The sequence below is a fragment of the Coregonus clupeaformis genome, chromosome 4 (genome assembly GCF_020615455.1).
Source record: "Coregonus clupeaformis isolate EN_2021a chromosome 4, ASM2061545v1, whole genome shotgun sequence".
Taxonomy (NCBI): Eukaryota; Metazoa; Chordata; class Actinopteri; order Salmoniformes; family Salmonidae; genus Coregonus; species Coregonus clupeaformis.
Genome location: NC_059195.1, coordinates 18,608,948 through 18,622,815, shown reverse-complemented (window position 1 = coordinate 18,622,815; position 13,868 = coordinate 18,608,948). Strand labels below are relative to the sequence as shown.

Genomic DNA, 13,868 nt, shown 5'->3' with positions numbered 1-13,868 from the left:
GGTCACAACAGGAAATAGGCCTACAGTGTTCGCCAGATTTGGCCCCAGGCCTGCTCTTTGAATACGGTATGAAAGTCCTATTGAAGTACTATTGCAATACACATTGTTCAAATAGTAAGGACACATACATAGCCACACATTGGGTAGTACCAACTAAGAAGCACTGCTGATGAGAATATGCCTCCAGAGTGGCACAGTGGTCTAAGGCACTGCATCGCTAGCTCGAATCCAGGCTCTGTCGTAGCCGGCCGTGACCGGGAGACCCATGGGGCGGCGCACAATTGGCCCAGTGTCGTCCAGGGTAGGGGAGGGAATGGCCTGCAGGGATGTAGCTCAGTTGGTAGAGCATGGCGTTTGCAACGCCAGGGTTGTGGGTTCGATTCCCATGGGGGGCCAGTATGAAAAAATAATGTATGCACTCACTAACTGTAAGTCGCTCTGGATAAGAGTTTCTGCTAAATGACTAAAATCTAAATATAGAATGAGGAACTGTATTGTGTTTTTGTATGGTAGAGTTTAGGACACAAAGCCACAGCATCACTAAGGATGCTCAGAGGTTACTCGCAGGCAACAGGATATACAGAATCATCCGCTTTCCTCTGCAATACCACAACTCATATAAAGGAAGATGCATTTTACATTATAATCACCACTTTCTCCTTCTCAGGAATATGAAGCCCTGACATTTGGTTCTCGATTGTTTAGAACTGTGATGAGCTTTTCCCGAAGTTCAACCCCAGACCAATGTGGTAACGGTCAGGGACCAGTGAGAGCAGAAACAGGAAACTCTCAACACCCAGCCAGGAAAGGCTTGGTCTATTTCTGCATGACATTACATTTTTTACATTTGACATTTTAGTCATTTAGCGGACGCCTCTGATATAAAGATGGAGGACTCATCAACCTCATTTGAATAAAACTTGAATAAAAATTCCTCCCAAAAATATCCAAACACAGGAGGAGTAGTAATATTCATCTTCATTAAAGTGCAGGCCACCAGCTGATGGTGTGATGATGTCCGGGGATGGTCGTATTGCTGTCTGTGCAAATGTTGTTTGAATCCATTTATGAGGATCAAGAGCTTCTTCTCTCCTTTGATCCTGTAGTAATTAGAGCAAGCTAGAGCCATATGGAGCTAAACAAACCTTCCACAGGTTTGCGGCAGTGACTGTTTTGGGTCACTACTACAAAACACTACTACAGTATATTGTAGTAGTGGTTATGGCTCTTTTCTGTCGAGTACAAAGTAGTCCTCCTGAAAATCCACCATCAGACGATTTGCACTGTGCTTCAAACCAAGATGGGAATTAACAAGCACACAGCACGTTTGTTCCAAACAATTATCCATGTTCATTGTCCTTCACCATTGCCATCTTACCGGAGCTCTGTAAGTAATGGCATGACGATGGACTTGGTTAATCCTGTTACGTTTTAAAGGCTCAGGACGGTCTGTTACGGTTCACTGGTTGTCTCGGTGCTCCCTTCATTGTCGATTTATTATCTGCTGTCTATCTGTCCTGCTACTCACTTCCAGATGTACATAGATGACATGCTCATTTATCAAACTGAATAATTCACTACAGGGGCCAGGGAAAATGTGCACAGGTGAAAAATAGCCCCAAACCCCACTTACATTATCTCCCACACGCTGGATACCGACTTATAACGTAATCACTCTACTGTTGGACCAACCAAAACATATTTGAGTTGTGGGTATATTTTCCATAATTTTACGTTTTTACACAAAGAATTGACTAAAAAGCCCAAATGTAGTATAATATTTTCTGCGACCTCCAAACCCTTGCAGATTTCATTTGACTTTAGAGTTTTATTTCAGGATTGCTTCTTAGAGCTTGTTCTCCAGGTTCCTTAAATATGATCTGTGAGATTTCTTTCTGCATTCCTCTTCCCTCCCCCACGCATGTCTGAGCTCTTTCTCTCTCTGCTCTGCCCTCAGCTTGATCTCCCGTTTCCGCAGACCTACAGCAGTTTGTTTATTTTGCTAGCTTCAGAGACATGGGGGAAACCATCAGATGGGCCAAGATTTACTGGCGTGCTTAGGTCCAGATCCAGAGGGCTGTGCATCCAACAGGATAGACCCCATCTCGACTGGAAGTGGAGTGTCCCTTTCAGGGATGTCCTTCATGACTCACTTATGTAAAGAACATCGTGCAATAAAAGCATCTGGAGTTCCTTGTTTGGAATCGGCAAACCAGAAGAAGACATCCATGCCTTGCTTGCATTCATTGAAGGACTGGCAATGGAGACATAATGAATCATGCTGAATTAATAGCCTCTACACTACAACCTGTTACAAACAGTTTATATAATGTTTATAAGTGCCATAACAACTGTAGCAGAAATTGAATTTATGGATTTTGCCATCAGTTTTTAATTCAAATGGGGCCCAGACATTTAAATGTTTCAGAGGAGTCATCTAGCTAAGAAGACAGTTGGGGAATCTACTGTGGCGTACACTCAGTGCCCTTTAATTAAAGTCAAAGGAGATTGCCAACGTTGAACATACTACAAACATACTACAATCCTATTACAGGATACCGCATGACCTGCTGGCCAGGAGTACGAGGGCAATAACGAACCCTATTTGACCTCACCAGATGACGTCTTATGATTGAGTTAAGAGACCCCTTTAGAACCCCCTTTAGAACCCCCTCTAGCGACACCTTTAGAGACCTCATTTAGAGACCCCTTTAGAGACCCCTTTTCACCATAGATTTTTACACAACAATGTATGGGGTCCTTCTTTCTATATAACTGAAGGCTTCATGGCAGGGCGTTACAAGACAAGCACTTTTAGAAATGCGTCTCTTGACTGCATTGCATTTCTTCTCTGCACACTTTATGATGCATTTTAACTGTACATTTAGTGAACACTTCTAATATATCTTGAACATAGTATGTATGACACTTTTAATGAATTGAGTTTGAGTAATCATTGGGATTATGTGGAAATGTGGATGGCGCCGACTTGAAGCCAATGACTGTCAGTGGTCCTATAATCTCATAAAAAGTTGTGAAAATGCAAAAAAGGAAAGCAACAAATCAGATTTATGCTTCCCCTGTGGTGTAAATGAAAGTGATTTGTGACCTTGTTACAGAAGTGTCATTATAGGTGAGGTCCCTACAGCCTGACACAATCCTTACTGGGATCTTTATGAAGAAAGCACAATTGAGCAAGCTCGAGGTGAGGCTGTAAAGAAGGCACCATTAAGGTATTTTGCTTACTTCTGGGTTTTTGTACAAGTACATATGTGGTGTGTGTTCAAAATCTCAGTGATGAAGCCACCTTTCTACGTTATGTTGATGGTGGGTGGGGCTGGAGAGGGACAAGTCCTCATGCAAAGCCAAGCAGAGACACCAAACTTAGGCAGATGGCCATATTTGTGCTACATAGTTACAAATCATCGCTGTCCTGAGTGGATGGCCGTCAGCTACCCATTCTGAGAAAGAGAGAGGTGGTAGATCAAACAGCACAGACGTGCACATGAATGGGAATAGAGTGTCCCTCTTAGAGTATCAGTCTCAGACCTGCTCGCCCACAGACTGTGTTCAGACCTAATGAAGTGGGTTGGATCTATCTAGAAAAAGGTGAAGGGTTTGTGTTACAGAACATGCTTGGTTTATGATAGCATAGACATTTAAATGGAAAATGTGCTTTTTGGAGTTGTCAAGTTGACGCAAATATGTTGGGGGGAGGGGCAGCACATGGCAGCTGTCAGAATTGGTTTACATCTAGTTAATTTGGGAATATAAAGTATTTCTGTCTGCATACAGAAACCAGAAGTAATACTGATGCTAGGCCTACCTATACTTCTTTCAGGAAGTCTAGCAGTCGTTACTGATCTTTTGTCATGAATCTTATGGTCAAAGCACCCACTAAAACATATTGTGAGTTGTGGAGGAAAGTGACAACCCTACTGTCGTATATTCCCCTCAAGACAGGAAACATCAGAGGTGTAATCTGAATTGGGGTTGTTGTGGCCAATCTGGATGTGTAAATCATCCACACCAGGTGAAGAGGTCGGGGTTGGAATGTCTCAGAGGGTCACGTATGACAACTACAAAACAGGGCTCCCAAGAGGGTGATCCCTGGCTACAGTCTGAGGAGCAAGAGTCACTGTGCCAGGCTGGGGGCCACAAAGACCAGCAGCAGATACATGCTGAGCTTCACCACAGACTGAGGATAGAGACATACAGGACCTTCTAATCCACTTATTCCATTCTCCTCTGTAGGTCTTATAAATGCAATATAAATCAACTATAGGTTGTGTTTCCACTCATTGTACAAGTCCCTTATTGTATAGCCAAACACATGCTTTAATTGTTAGAGTGCAAACAAAACAAGTAGGCCCCATCCCTCTTTTCACAGGGGTGAAATTAATGTGTCAATCAGAGCCACAGCTTCTTCCCGCTCTGGCCGTGAATGCTAGGGCAGCAAACAGAGGTGTGAGAGGCTCACTCAGACAAGGTTGACAAGAATGACAAGAATGTCAAGTATTGAAATTGCCAAACAACCATGTGGCTAAGGTTGAAGCATGTAGAGCAAATACTGTGGTAACTGACCTCTAGTGGCAATGAACATTATGCTCCTTCACATATTTTTTTTTCAAGAAAAGTGAAATCGTTTTTTTCTGAGACAATATTTTCTCCACACACACTGTTTACACTCAGAGGGACACACAGGGACACAAGCCATTCAACCCTATGGAAGTTCACACTTTTTAAAATATTTTTTAGGGTCATATGTGTAGGTCTACTCTTGATTTGAGAAGACACAATTTAAATAATGTGTTTTCAATTATGACCTGAAAGATGCACTCCGGGATCTTAAGCACAACAAATTCATAACATATTGCATGAATTGGATTTATAACATATCACACCAATTGCAAAATTCGTAACATTTCACACAAAATGCATGGCGTAGTACACAATTGGATGACGTGGCACACAAAAAATGCATGGCGTGGTACACAATTGGATGACGTAGCACACAAAAATCGGCGACCAGTTTTGGCTCGTGAGCACCACTTTCAACTACTGGCTGAAATTATACTGTACAAAAGTTTGAGAGTGCATCTTTAAGTTCCTATGAGAATTGTGCTATAAGGACAAATGTCAAATGCATAATTGAAATGCATGATCAAAATACCAGCCAGGTCTCTCAAAATCCAAGGCGATAGTCGACATTCATCCAGGTCCCAGGATGTTGGGAGATGCCTTCAAAACCACCCACTATGGGCAACGGTAAGCGCTATTACCATCAAGTAGGCTTTTACCATCAAGTAGACTTTTACCATCAAGTAGACTTTTACTATCAAGTAGGCTGTTACCATCAAGTAGGCTATTACCATCAAGTAAGCCATGAGCTCCGGCTCCAAGGGTCACATACTCAATCCCAGTGCTAGGCACTCGTTTTTTTGTGTGTGTGTTTTTTTACCCTATCCCAAACCTGAACCTTAACCCTTACCTTAACCATTCGGATTTAATGCCTAAACTCTCGCTGGACAAACTTCGAACACTGAAGTCAAACTGTGTCAAACCGTGAGATCTTGAGGCAACATACAGTAATAACATAACAGTAAAAGATGAATGAGGGTGTCCATTTATACCCAGTTTGGAGACGATAATTTTGAAGCCTGGGAAGTGAGTTGGTATGACCCAATCACAGAAGGAAGGTTCGTTGGCAACTGGTATTTATGCCAGTCTGTTTCAGAACTTCGGGCCTAGAGGAATGGGGTAGACTGCCGATTGTTAGGACACCTGGCTGTCCGTTACTAGCCTATGAGATTGTTGTAATGTGAGGCATTAGCCTATGGTCAATAGCTGTAGTTATAACTGTGAATAGTGTTTGTTAGACAGTTTTATATTTTAGCTTTTATTATTTTTCTGGATTCATAAATATCAAGTCGACTGCCTACCAATACACATTGCTGTAAATATAACACATGACTTCACCTGAAAGACTGTTGTCCAGCGCCTTCCTGCGATCTCGCTTGGCCATTGGACTGTCTCACAGAGGGACATTTGTTTTACTGTTTTGACAGTGCCTTGAGGAACCCCCCTCAATAATGATGCCTGCCCATGGTGAGATATATTATTCTTCAATACAGAATGTATTTGAAGGCAACTAGCTGCCCTCTGTTGGTCACTATTGGACTTGGCACTTGTGTGTCCCATTTTCATTTTGCACTTCTGTACAAATGAACGTTTTCAATGAATGTGTGAAACAGCAAAATACTAATGAGTTATGATTGCATGCTCATTAATACATATTAATAAATGTGTAATTGCATATTGTGGGAAAATATGAGTAGGTTGGCCTATATCTTCCAACTAGGCCTACAGCAGAATGTTGATATCTTTTTGTGCTATGTTTATGCAATGAAGGCAGATTATTTGCTGTAGGCTACAGTACACAGTGACATGCCCCCAATTTTCTGTCTGAATCATTAAAAATAACACTATAAAGTTTACTAAATCAATAGTGCCTAGTGATATGGTCATACGAATATCTCAGCTAGTGATACTTATTTTTTGCAAAGAGCAACGTGTATTTTAGTATACACGTTATCTATCAGAGACCAAGTGGTCACAATTTGTGCAAAACACATTTTACACTCATGACAGTGAGGGCTGAAATTCTGGTTTCTGCTGAATTTAGCTATACTCAACAGTGTGAAAAAAAACTCACTAGTGAAGGTGACAGTAAAATCAATACATACATTTCTGACACTTAACTTTTTTTTATCTGATTAATTTTTTACATGCACAACGTTGCAGACGTGTAGGCAGCAAGAATAACCCTCAATTTGCTAAGCACAAGGCAAAAACTCACTACCTCAAAGATGATTGGTCAGTCCAGCAAGGCGGAAGTCTACTAGGCGCGGGGATTCCCCGAGGGAAGTTCCCAAGCGTTATAAAACATGTACAATGTACATTTGTACGAAATACACCACTCCCGCACGTCGTAAATGTAGGCCACCTGAAGAATAAGAAGGTGTCGCAGTATCAAAACAATAGTTTGGCAATTTTCGAATGAAGGTAAGATACTGCAATTATACAGTCGGATACGAAAGGCGAGCTCAACGAGTGTCTGGTTAGGTATCAAATTTACACAACTATTCAACTATTAACACTGCTCGATACAAAAACAGAACTGTACCGAACCGATTTTGTACACTCACCAATGAATGTCAACGTTCTATTATGTAGCCAGTTCGTGCTACAAGTTTGCTACAATGTATAACTACTAGGTTGCTTCAGGCTAGTATGTGTCTTCATAGTGTCATGCTACTTGGGCTGCAATCAGTGACAGACAGTGACTAGTATTGTACTGTCTTCAACGGGTGTTTATTAAAATAAATGACTAGATGGAGAATTGAATTAGCTGTGTATTCAAACGAAGTAACCAATCATATCAGAGTAGTACCATGCTCAGTTCACTATCAGAAGTCTGAAAAACTATATTCAGGACACCCAGAAAAACAAACCTCAACTGCTTTTAAAAGTATTAGATCTGTCATAGCCTCCCATTTTAGGTAATTGGTTATTAACCTTATCATATTAGTAGCTTAATGTATTGATCATGTCATAATATACGTTTTTTTAAAGAAGAGATAGGCTATTTGTTATTATTCATTAGCTATCATTAATAATGGGCAACAACACTGAGGTGTATTTACCCAAAATATATGCCATTATAATTGATTAAATCTATTAACATCTTCTCAGCGCACAAAATGATTGTGAATATCTCATATTTTCCACACGTTTGTTTATTACAGTGATTGCAGGCATTGCTCATGTATGACCAATATTTATTGACTAGTAATAAACCATGGCATTCAATAATATCAATTAATGTATTGTTACACAGCAATGTACTGTACTATTATTCAGTATCGCATCAGTGTCCATAGATTTAATCAGTTTATATTAGTGATATTCTTATCACGAGTACCCAAACAATTCTTCCTAACTGTATTGTTTCTGTAAATATTTTGGATGATTGTTTGTTTTCATCAAGAAGCTGTTCTTACATAGGACACTTGTATAATCAACCAGAAATGTTGATCTTTTGAATTTCTAAAATTAGCAAGGACAGGTGTAAAAGAGAAGTAGGTACTGGCCCCAGTGTCATGATGAGAGAGGATGACTTGGGTTTTTCAGTTTAATTCAAGTGTTTGTCCAAGTTATGTGATTAATAGGGTTTTCTTACTGCAAATCATGTGATGATGTGATTTAATGCTTTATTGTACCTCTAAACTTTGGTTGCGTGATATGTTGCGCCAGGCCCCAAGACTGCTGTGTCAGTGATGATCGTGGAGCACACAGCATGGAGAGGAATAATGGAGATCAGCTCAACAAGGTCTTTGAAGCTTACTGCCAGGCCTCTATCGAGAGAGACTGCGCCAAAAAGGAACTACAGCAGACGGTATTATGCCTAATGCACGGTGATAAAGAAACAAATGGTCAGTTTCCCGGAAAGCCTAGTCCTGGACTATAAATGTATTTTAATGGACAGTCTCCACTGAAAGTACATTTTATTCCAGGACTAGGCTTAATCTGTGTCTGGGAAACCGGCCCCAACTCTTCTAATTCACCTATGAGACTTAAACTCCGTCCAGTGAGATGTGGTGTAGCCTTCCATACAGTTCTTCGATATAATGAAATAGCATGATAATTACATAGTAACGAACTATAAAGGATAAGTGATGACATTCACAAAGTTTTACTTTTGCAGAATGTATATTATGAACGGCACACTCAGAAACTTCAGAAACAGATAGAAGACCAGCAGCAGTTGATTTCGAAACTCAAAGCTCAGTTGATATCAGCAACAAAGCAACCCTCAGGTTAGTGACAAGCATAATTATTTTCTTAATACAATTGTTTGCATGATTACATTTTCGGACATATTCTATACCGCACAGTATCTCCAGTGAAATAAACGAGATGCCTACATTGGGAACATGCAGGCATACCGTTGCATTGTCTATTCCCCAGGAGGTAAATATAGTGACCCTGTGTATAGTGGCCCTGTGTAGCTCAGTTGGTAGAGCATGGCGTTTGGGTTCGATTCCCACGGGGGGGCCAGTATGAGAAAAGAAAACTAACTGTAAGTTGCTCTGGATAAGATGACTAAAATGTAAAATAAATTGTGCTGTAACAAATATTATTGCTGTTTCAGGACATCGTAAATTAGATTTCCCATGTTGACTAAGTAGTTGGGTTACATTATATTTCCTCTCTTATTTGATTCTTAGGAGAGGTCAAAGGTGAGGCTGCTCCTAGAAAACAGGAAGAAGAAACCTTGTCTCCTTCCAACCATTTCTTTGACAACCCAGGCAGCTCCTTGAGGAAGATTCATGACTTGGTAGATATGTTTAACACAATCAAACAACCCACACAAGATTAGAGTTAGATCTTGTTTATTTATCTTTACAAATAGGATGTAGACCTTCACAATGTAAGGATGTGTTGGGGTGCAAACATGACATCCCCATTTGCTGCCACATAACATTTTTTTTCTCTCAAATCGCTCAAATAAGCACAATATCCTCTCTCTCTCTCTCTCTCTACACACACACACACACACACACACACACACACACACACACACACACACACACACACACACACACACACACACACACACACACACACACACAGACATAATTGTTCATAAATCGTACATTTGCTTATAGATACTGTTCTATATCTGCAAGCCATGATAGCTGCAACAGAGCTCATGCCAATGCACAATACAATAGCTCCACTTCCTGTGACATAGGACATCATTCATCTTGTTGCTTTTCTGTAATACATTTCTAGCTGGAGAACATCAATGTTTTCACAAGTTTCCCACTGAACCTGTTTGTCTAACGCAAAAATACTGCACATTTTTTAAACGCATTTTAATGTTTGTTTTGAGGAGAGAAAAAATATTAATTTGTAAATTGTAGTATAATCCAAACTCCTTATCGGGTATAATTTTAAAAGAATGAACACACACATACTATCTTTCATCAACAGGTGGCGCTAGAGGATAGCATCACCAAACCTCAGGGTCTGAGGCCATAGCCATCAGCTTTATAGAACTACCAGGTTTATTGTTGAGAAGTAATTCCCTAATAACTTAGATCACAAGGCATCACCCATGATTTTTTGTTTGAATGTATAATTGTCATAATTATTGATACAGTATATGATTTTTATGAAATTAATATTCTGATTCATGAAATGATCACATTATGCAGAAAAAAAACATTTTTGTATTCAATTTGGATAGTGTATAATAGTAAGGTTGATATTTCTAGCAGTGTAAGTCCTCAACGCCATGTGTGTCTGTTTTTCAGAAGGAGAATATGGAAACTGCTGTGATTGTGTCATCTTCACCACACGCAGCACCAGTAGCCAGCAGTTTTGAGAAGTATGTGCATTAGTATGTGAATCTTTACTTCATTTTTTGATGAAGAGCTGATATTTTATTTGCTTTTCTTTGTCTCTCAGTAAAGATGTTCTTGAGGTGTTTCAAGCTCTTCAGGGGAAATTCCAGCAGATACGTACATTAACCCAGAGACAAAAATATCACCTGAAAAAAATCTACAGAGGAAATGACATGGCAAATGGTAATATTAAGGTTTGCACAATAGTAATTTGGGATTTGAGAAATTGCTTATTATTCCAGCACTGTTGAAAGGCACCCAAGGCCTTAACTCATGTCCAGCTTTACTCTAATTTAATTACAATAGAGAAAATATGTTGAGCTACAATTGCTTTGGATATGTCATAACACAAAATTAGTAATTATATATGGTAGCTTTAGCTTTGTTCCTGTACACAATTAGATATCAACACCTTAAGCAGAATCGTACATTAATGCCTTGTTGGCCTATTTAACCATGGCCCTCCACCTGTGTGGAAATAGAATGAGCAGATAAATATGTTGAATTATTCCACAGACACATGCTGTGATGTAGCACTGGTTAGTTATATAATGAGGGAATGAAAAAAACTATAATCATATTATACTTACTGTGTGTAATTAGAAGACTTCATGAAAATAAAAGTGAAAATGTTCTTGACATTATTCATTATGACTTGATTATTCATCATTACTTGAACTAATCGCTACTCAATGCCATAACTTAATATCTCAATGTTGTAAGTGAATGTTGATATGTTATAGAAACAGTATGACAAAAGCCCTGTGTTTGCCATTTGACAGAGCAGCAGTTCTCCATGCCCATTCAGTGTACAGACGTTACCGTGGAGCAGGCGGAGAGGTCCTTCCCCTCAGCCTTAAGGCCAGTGGTCGACCTCCAGCACCCGCCCACGATCCTTGCATCCCGCGGTGCCAGCCCAGAGGACAGCAACCTAGTGGACTCCCTCACCACACTCAGCATCAAGTTCCCCCCCTCCACAGACAGTGAATACGAGTTCCTGAACAGCGCTCCGGAGAAGCACATTGACCTGTCCATGCCAAGGAAACAGCCAGCAGTCAGCAGTGTCTCTGCCGTCATAGAGGAACCGGCTATGGAGCTGGCCATCCCATTCCTGTATCCTACCTCTGTCTCTCACCCTCCCTCCCCCTCCACGTCGCTCTCACACGAGAGTGTGCGTAGACCCAAGCAGGTGAGGTTCACAGGAAATGCTCATTCCTTTATTTGCAGGTAAAAGTAGGAAATTCTCAACACCTGATTTGTTCTGGCAAATGAATGGGAGAGAGAAAGTGTCTAAGTAGTGAATGGCAACCTCACACATCGACACAAGTAAGGCAAGTCTCTGAAAGTTGTTAGTCACAATAAGATATGATAGGCCTATGTGTACAACAATGCTTGTTACATAGTTATTACAATGTTTCTACCCCACTATTTGTCATTGACATAAAATCAGCAAATAGATAATGAACAAATGATCATAAAACACACCAATTGTTTTAGATGATAATGCTTTCTTGCCATTCAGTTTTGTAGTTGGTTAAATAAGTCCATGTTGAACTCAGAACCAAAGTAATGTATATTTTATGATTCCCATTATCAGTACAACTGTGCACACCTGTGAGGTTGTGAATGCGGAATGATAGACGCAGTATTGCTTTTTTATTTATTTCTGTATTAAGTATTTTGATCATACACAGCAATTTACCTCACAGATTACTTTGATCATCTGAGTCCCATATTGCTGGATGTGTACATCAAATTAATCTTACCTGTCATGTAGTATTCTTTAGAATTTTAGGAAGGTCATCTGGCCTTAATTGAGTATTGTTTAAGACCATGCTTTTGGTTAAACAATACACAGAAGAAATACACCTTTGTTGAGACGTGTGTCTGCGGTATGGTTACTGGTGGTAGAACACCCACACTGATGGTAGAATCTTTTTTTTGCTATTGGATAATTTCATTGGTTGGATTTCTCTGTTTATAACATACCATACATTGTCGCTGAGATATAAACAATGCCAGAAACAAGTAACTATTCAAACCTACTGTAGCAAATATACAGCATTACAATAGTACAAGTAGTGGGGCAGGAACTATGGATGTTGAGAAAGCGGGTTCAAGTGGGACACTGCTTTGCTTGTATTCCCCCGGAGCAACAGATCTTTCCTCAGTGAAGACCCAAGCACATGACCTATTGTGCTGTAAGTGGGTGAGTGTAAGCAATGCTAAGTGTATGAATTATAGAATATAAAGTGATGTATTTGTCCCTCCATGTAGCCCCTGAGGAGCCCTGAGCTTTGGGACGCTACTACAGCAGCAGCAGCACAGGCCGTGAGTGTGGAGCAGCAACAACAGATCAACAACAACAGCCCTGATATATGTACCTTCTGCAACGCGGTAGTTCCCCAAGACCACATGAAGAGCCATCTTTATAATCATTGCTAGAATAATAGTGAAGCCAGTAATTGACACTAGCAGACACTGGCTGCCCAATACAATACCTCTAGGATTGATTCATGGTTAATTGATGTCTTTGTTGCCCCGCCATGAATTACACGTGCTCTGCTGGATGTCACATGACACTGGCGTTTGGGACTAGAATCCACTCTCGATCATTTATTTAATTTGTAAGAGGTTAATGGTACATTTTACAGTTTTTGTCTTAAGATATTACTTGGAAATTGTACGTCGACCTATGAAATTATATTGTACAGTATTGGTCTAAGTGTAATAAAGCAAACATTTAATCATGATTTTTCACATATTATTTAATATGTTTTTCATTATACACAAGGATTTTAAAGGCATGCATGGTGCAAGTATGTTGACATACAGTGTGTACATGTTAGGCCTACATTTATCCCCCAAAGCAGTAATAAATTGATACTATATGTATTTTCAGGGGAACATTCACTGAGATCTTTGAAGAAGCATCCACTTTGATTCTCCAAGTGGATCTGGAAATGTGTGAGTCATGAAAATTATAACTATTGAACAATGTGTGATTATTTTATGGGATATAGTAACCATAAATAATTTCACTTGTTTTTGTTCAATCCAAAATACATATGCCAGCATAATGTGTTGCTAATCAATTTATAGTGATGATTTCTGGCAAAATGATTATGCTGTGCACATGTTGGTTTGTGAAATACTGGTTGGTCCAAGGCGTTTTTATTAAAAGTAGGCTATACATAAATACTAATAGGCAAAATTAGCTTTTGTAATTTGAAGCAGCTGCATGGTAAGCTTAGTGCAGAATATGAATTAATTCCAGTTAATTAAAACAATGTAATAAGTTATAACACCATATGGTAATTGAAAGCAGATTTGTGCAGGTAAACAGGTTAATTAAGTCTGTGTTACACCACATAACATCAGGTACAGGCTCAGTTC

General features: G+C 39.8%; 1 protein-coding gene across 1 annotated transcript; it reads left to right on the top strand.

Moving 5' to 3' along the window:
• Nucleotides 1-6,904: 6,904 nt before the first annotated feature.
• Nucleotides 6,905-13,225, top strand: LOC121551997. The gene is made up of 8 exons (XM_041864727.1): nt 6,905-7,065; nt 8,317-8,458; nt 8,768-8,879; nt 9,291-9,400; nt 10,383-10,456; nt 10,537-10,655; nt 11,255-11,661; nt 12,750-13,225. Exons 2-8 carry the CDS (start codon nt 8,360-8,362, stop codon nt 12,915-12,917), a joined length of 1,089 nt encoding a protein of 362 aa, XP_041720661.1. The 5' UTR covers nt 6,905-7,065; nt 8,317-8,359; the 3' UTR covers nt 12,918-13,225.
• The last annotated feature ends 643 nt before the right edge of the window (nt 13,226-13,868 follow it).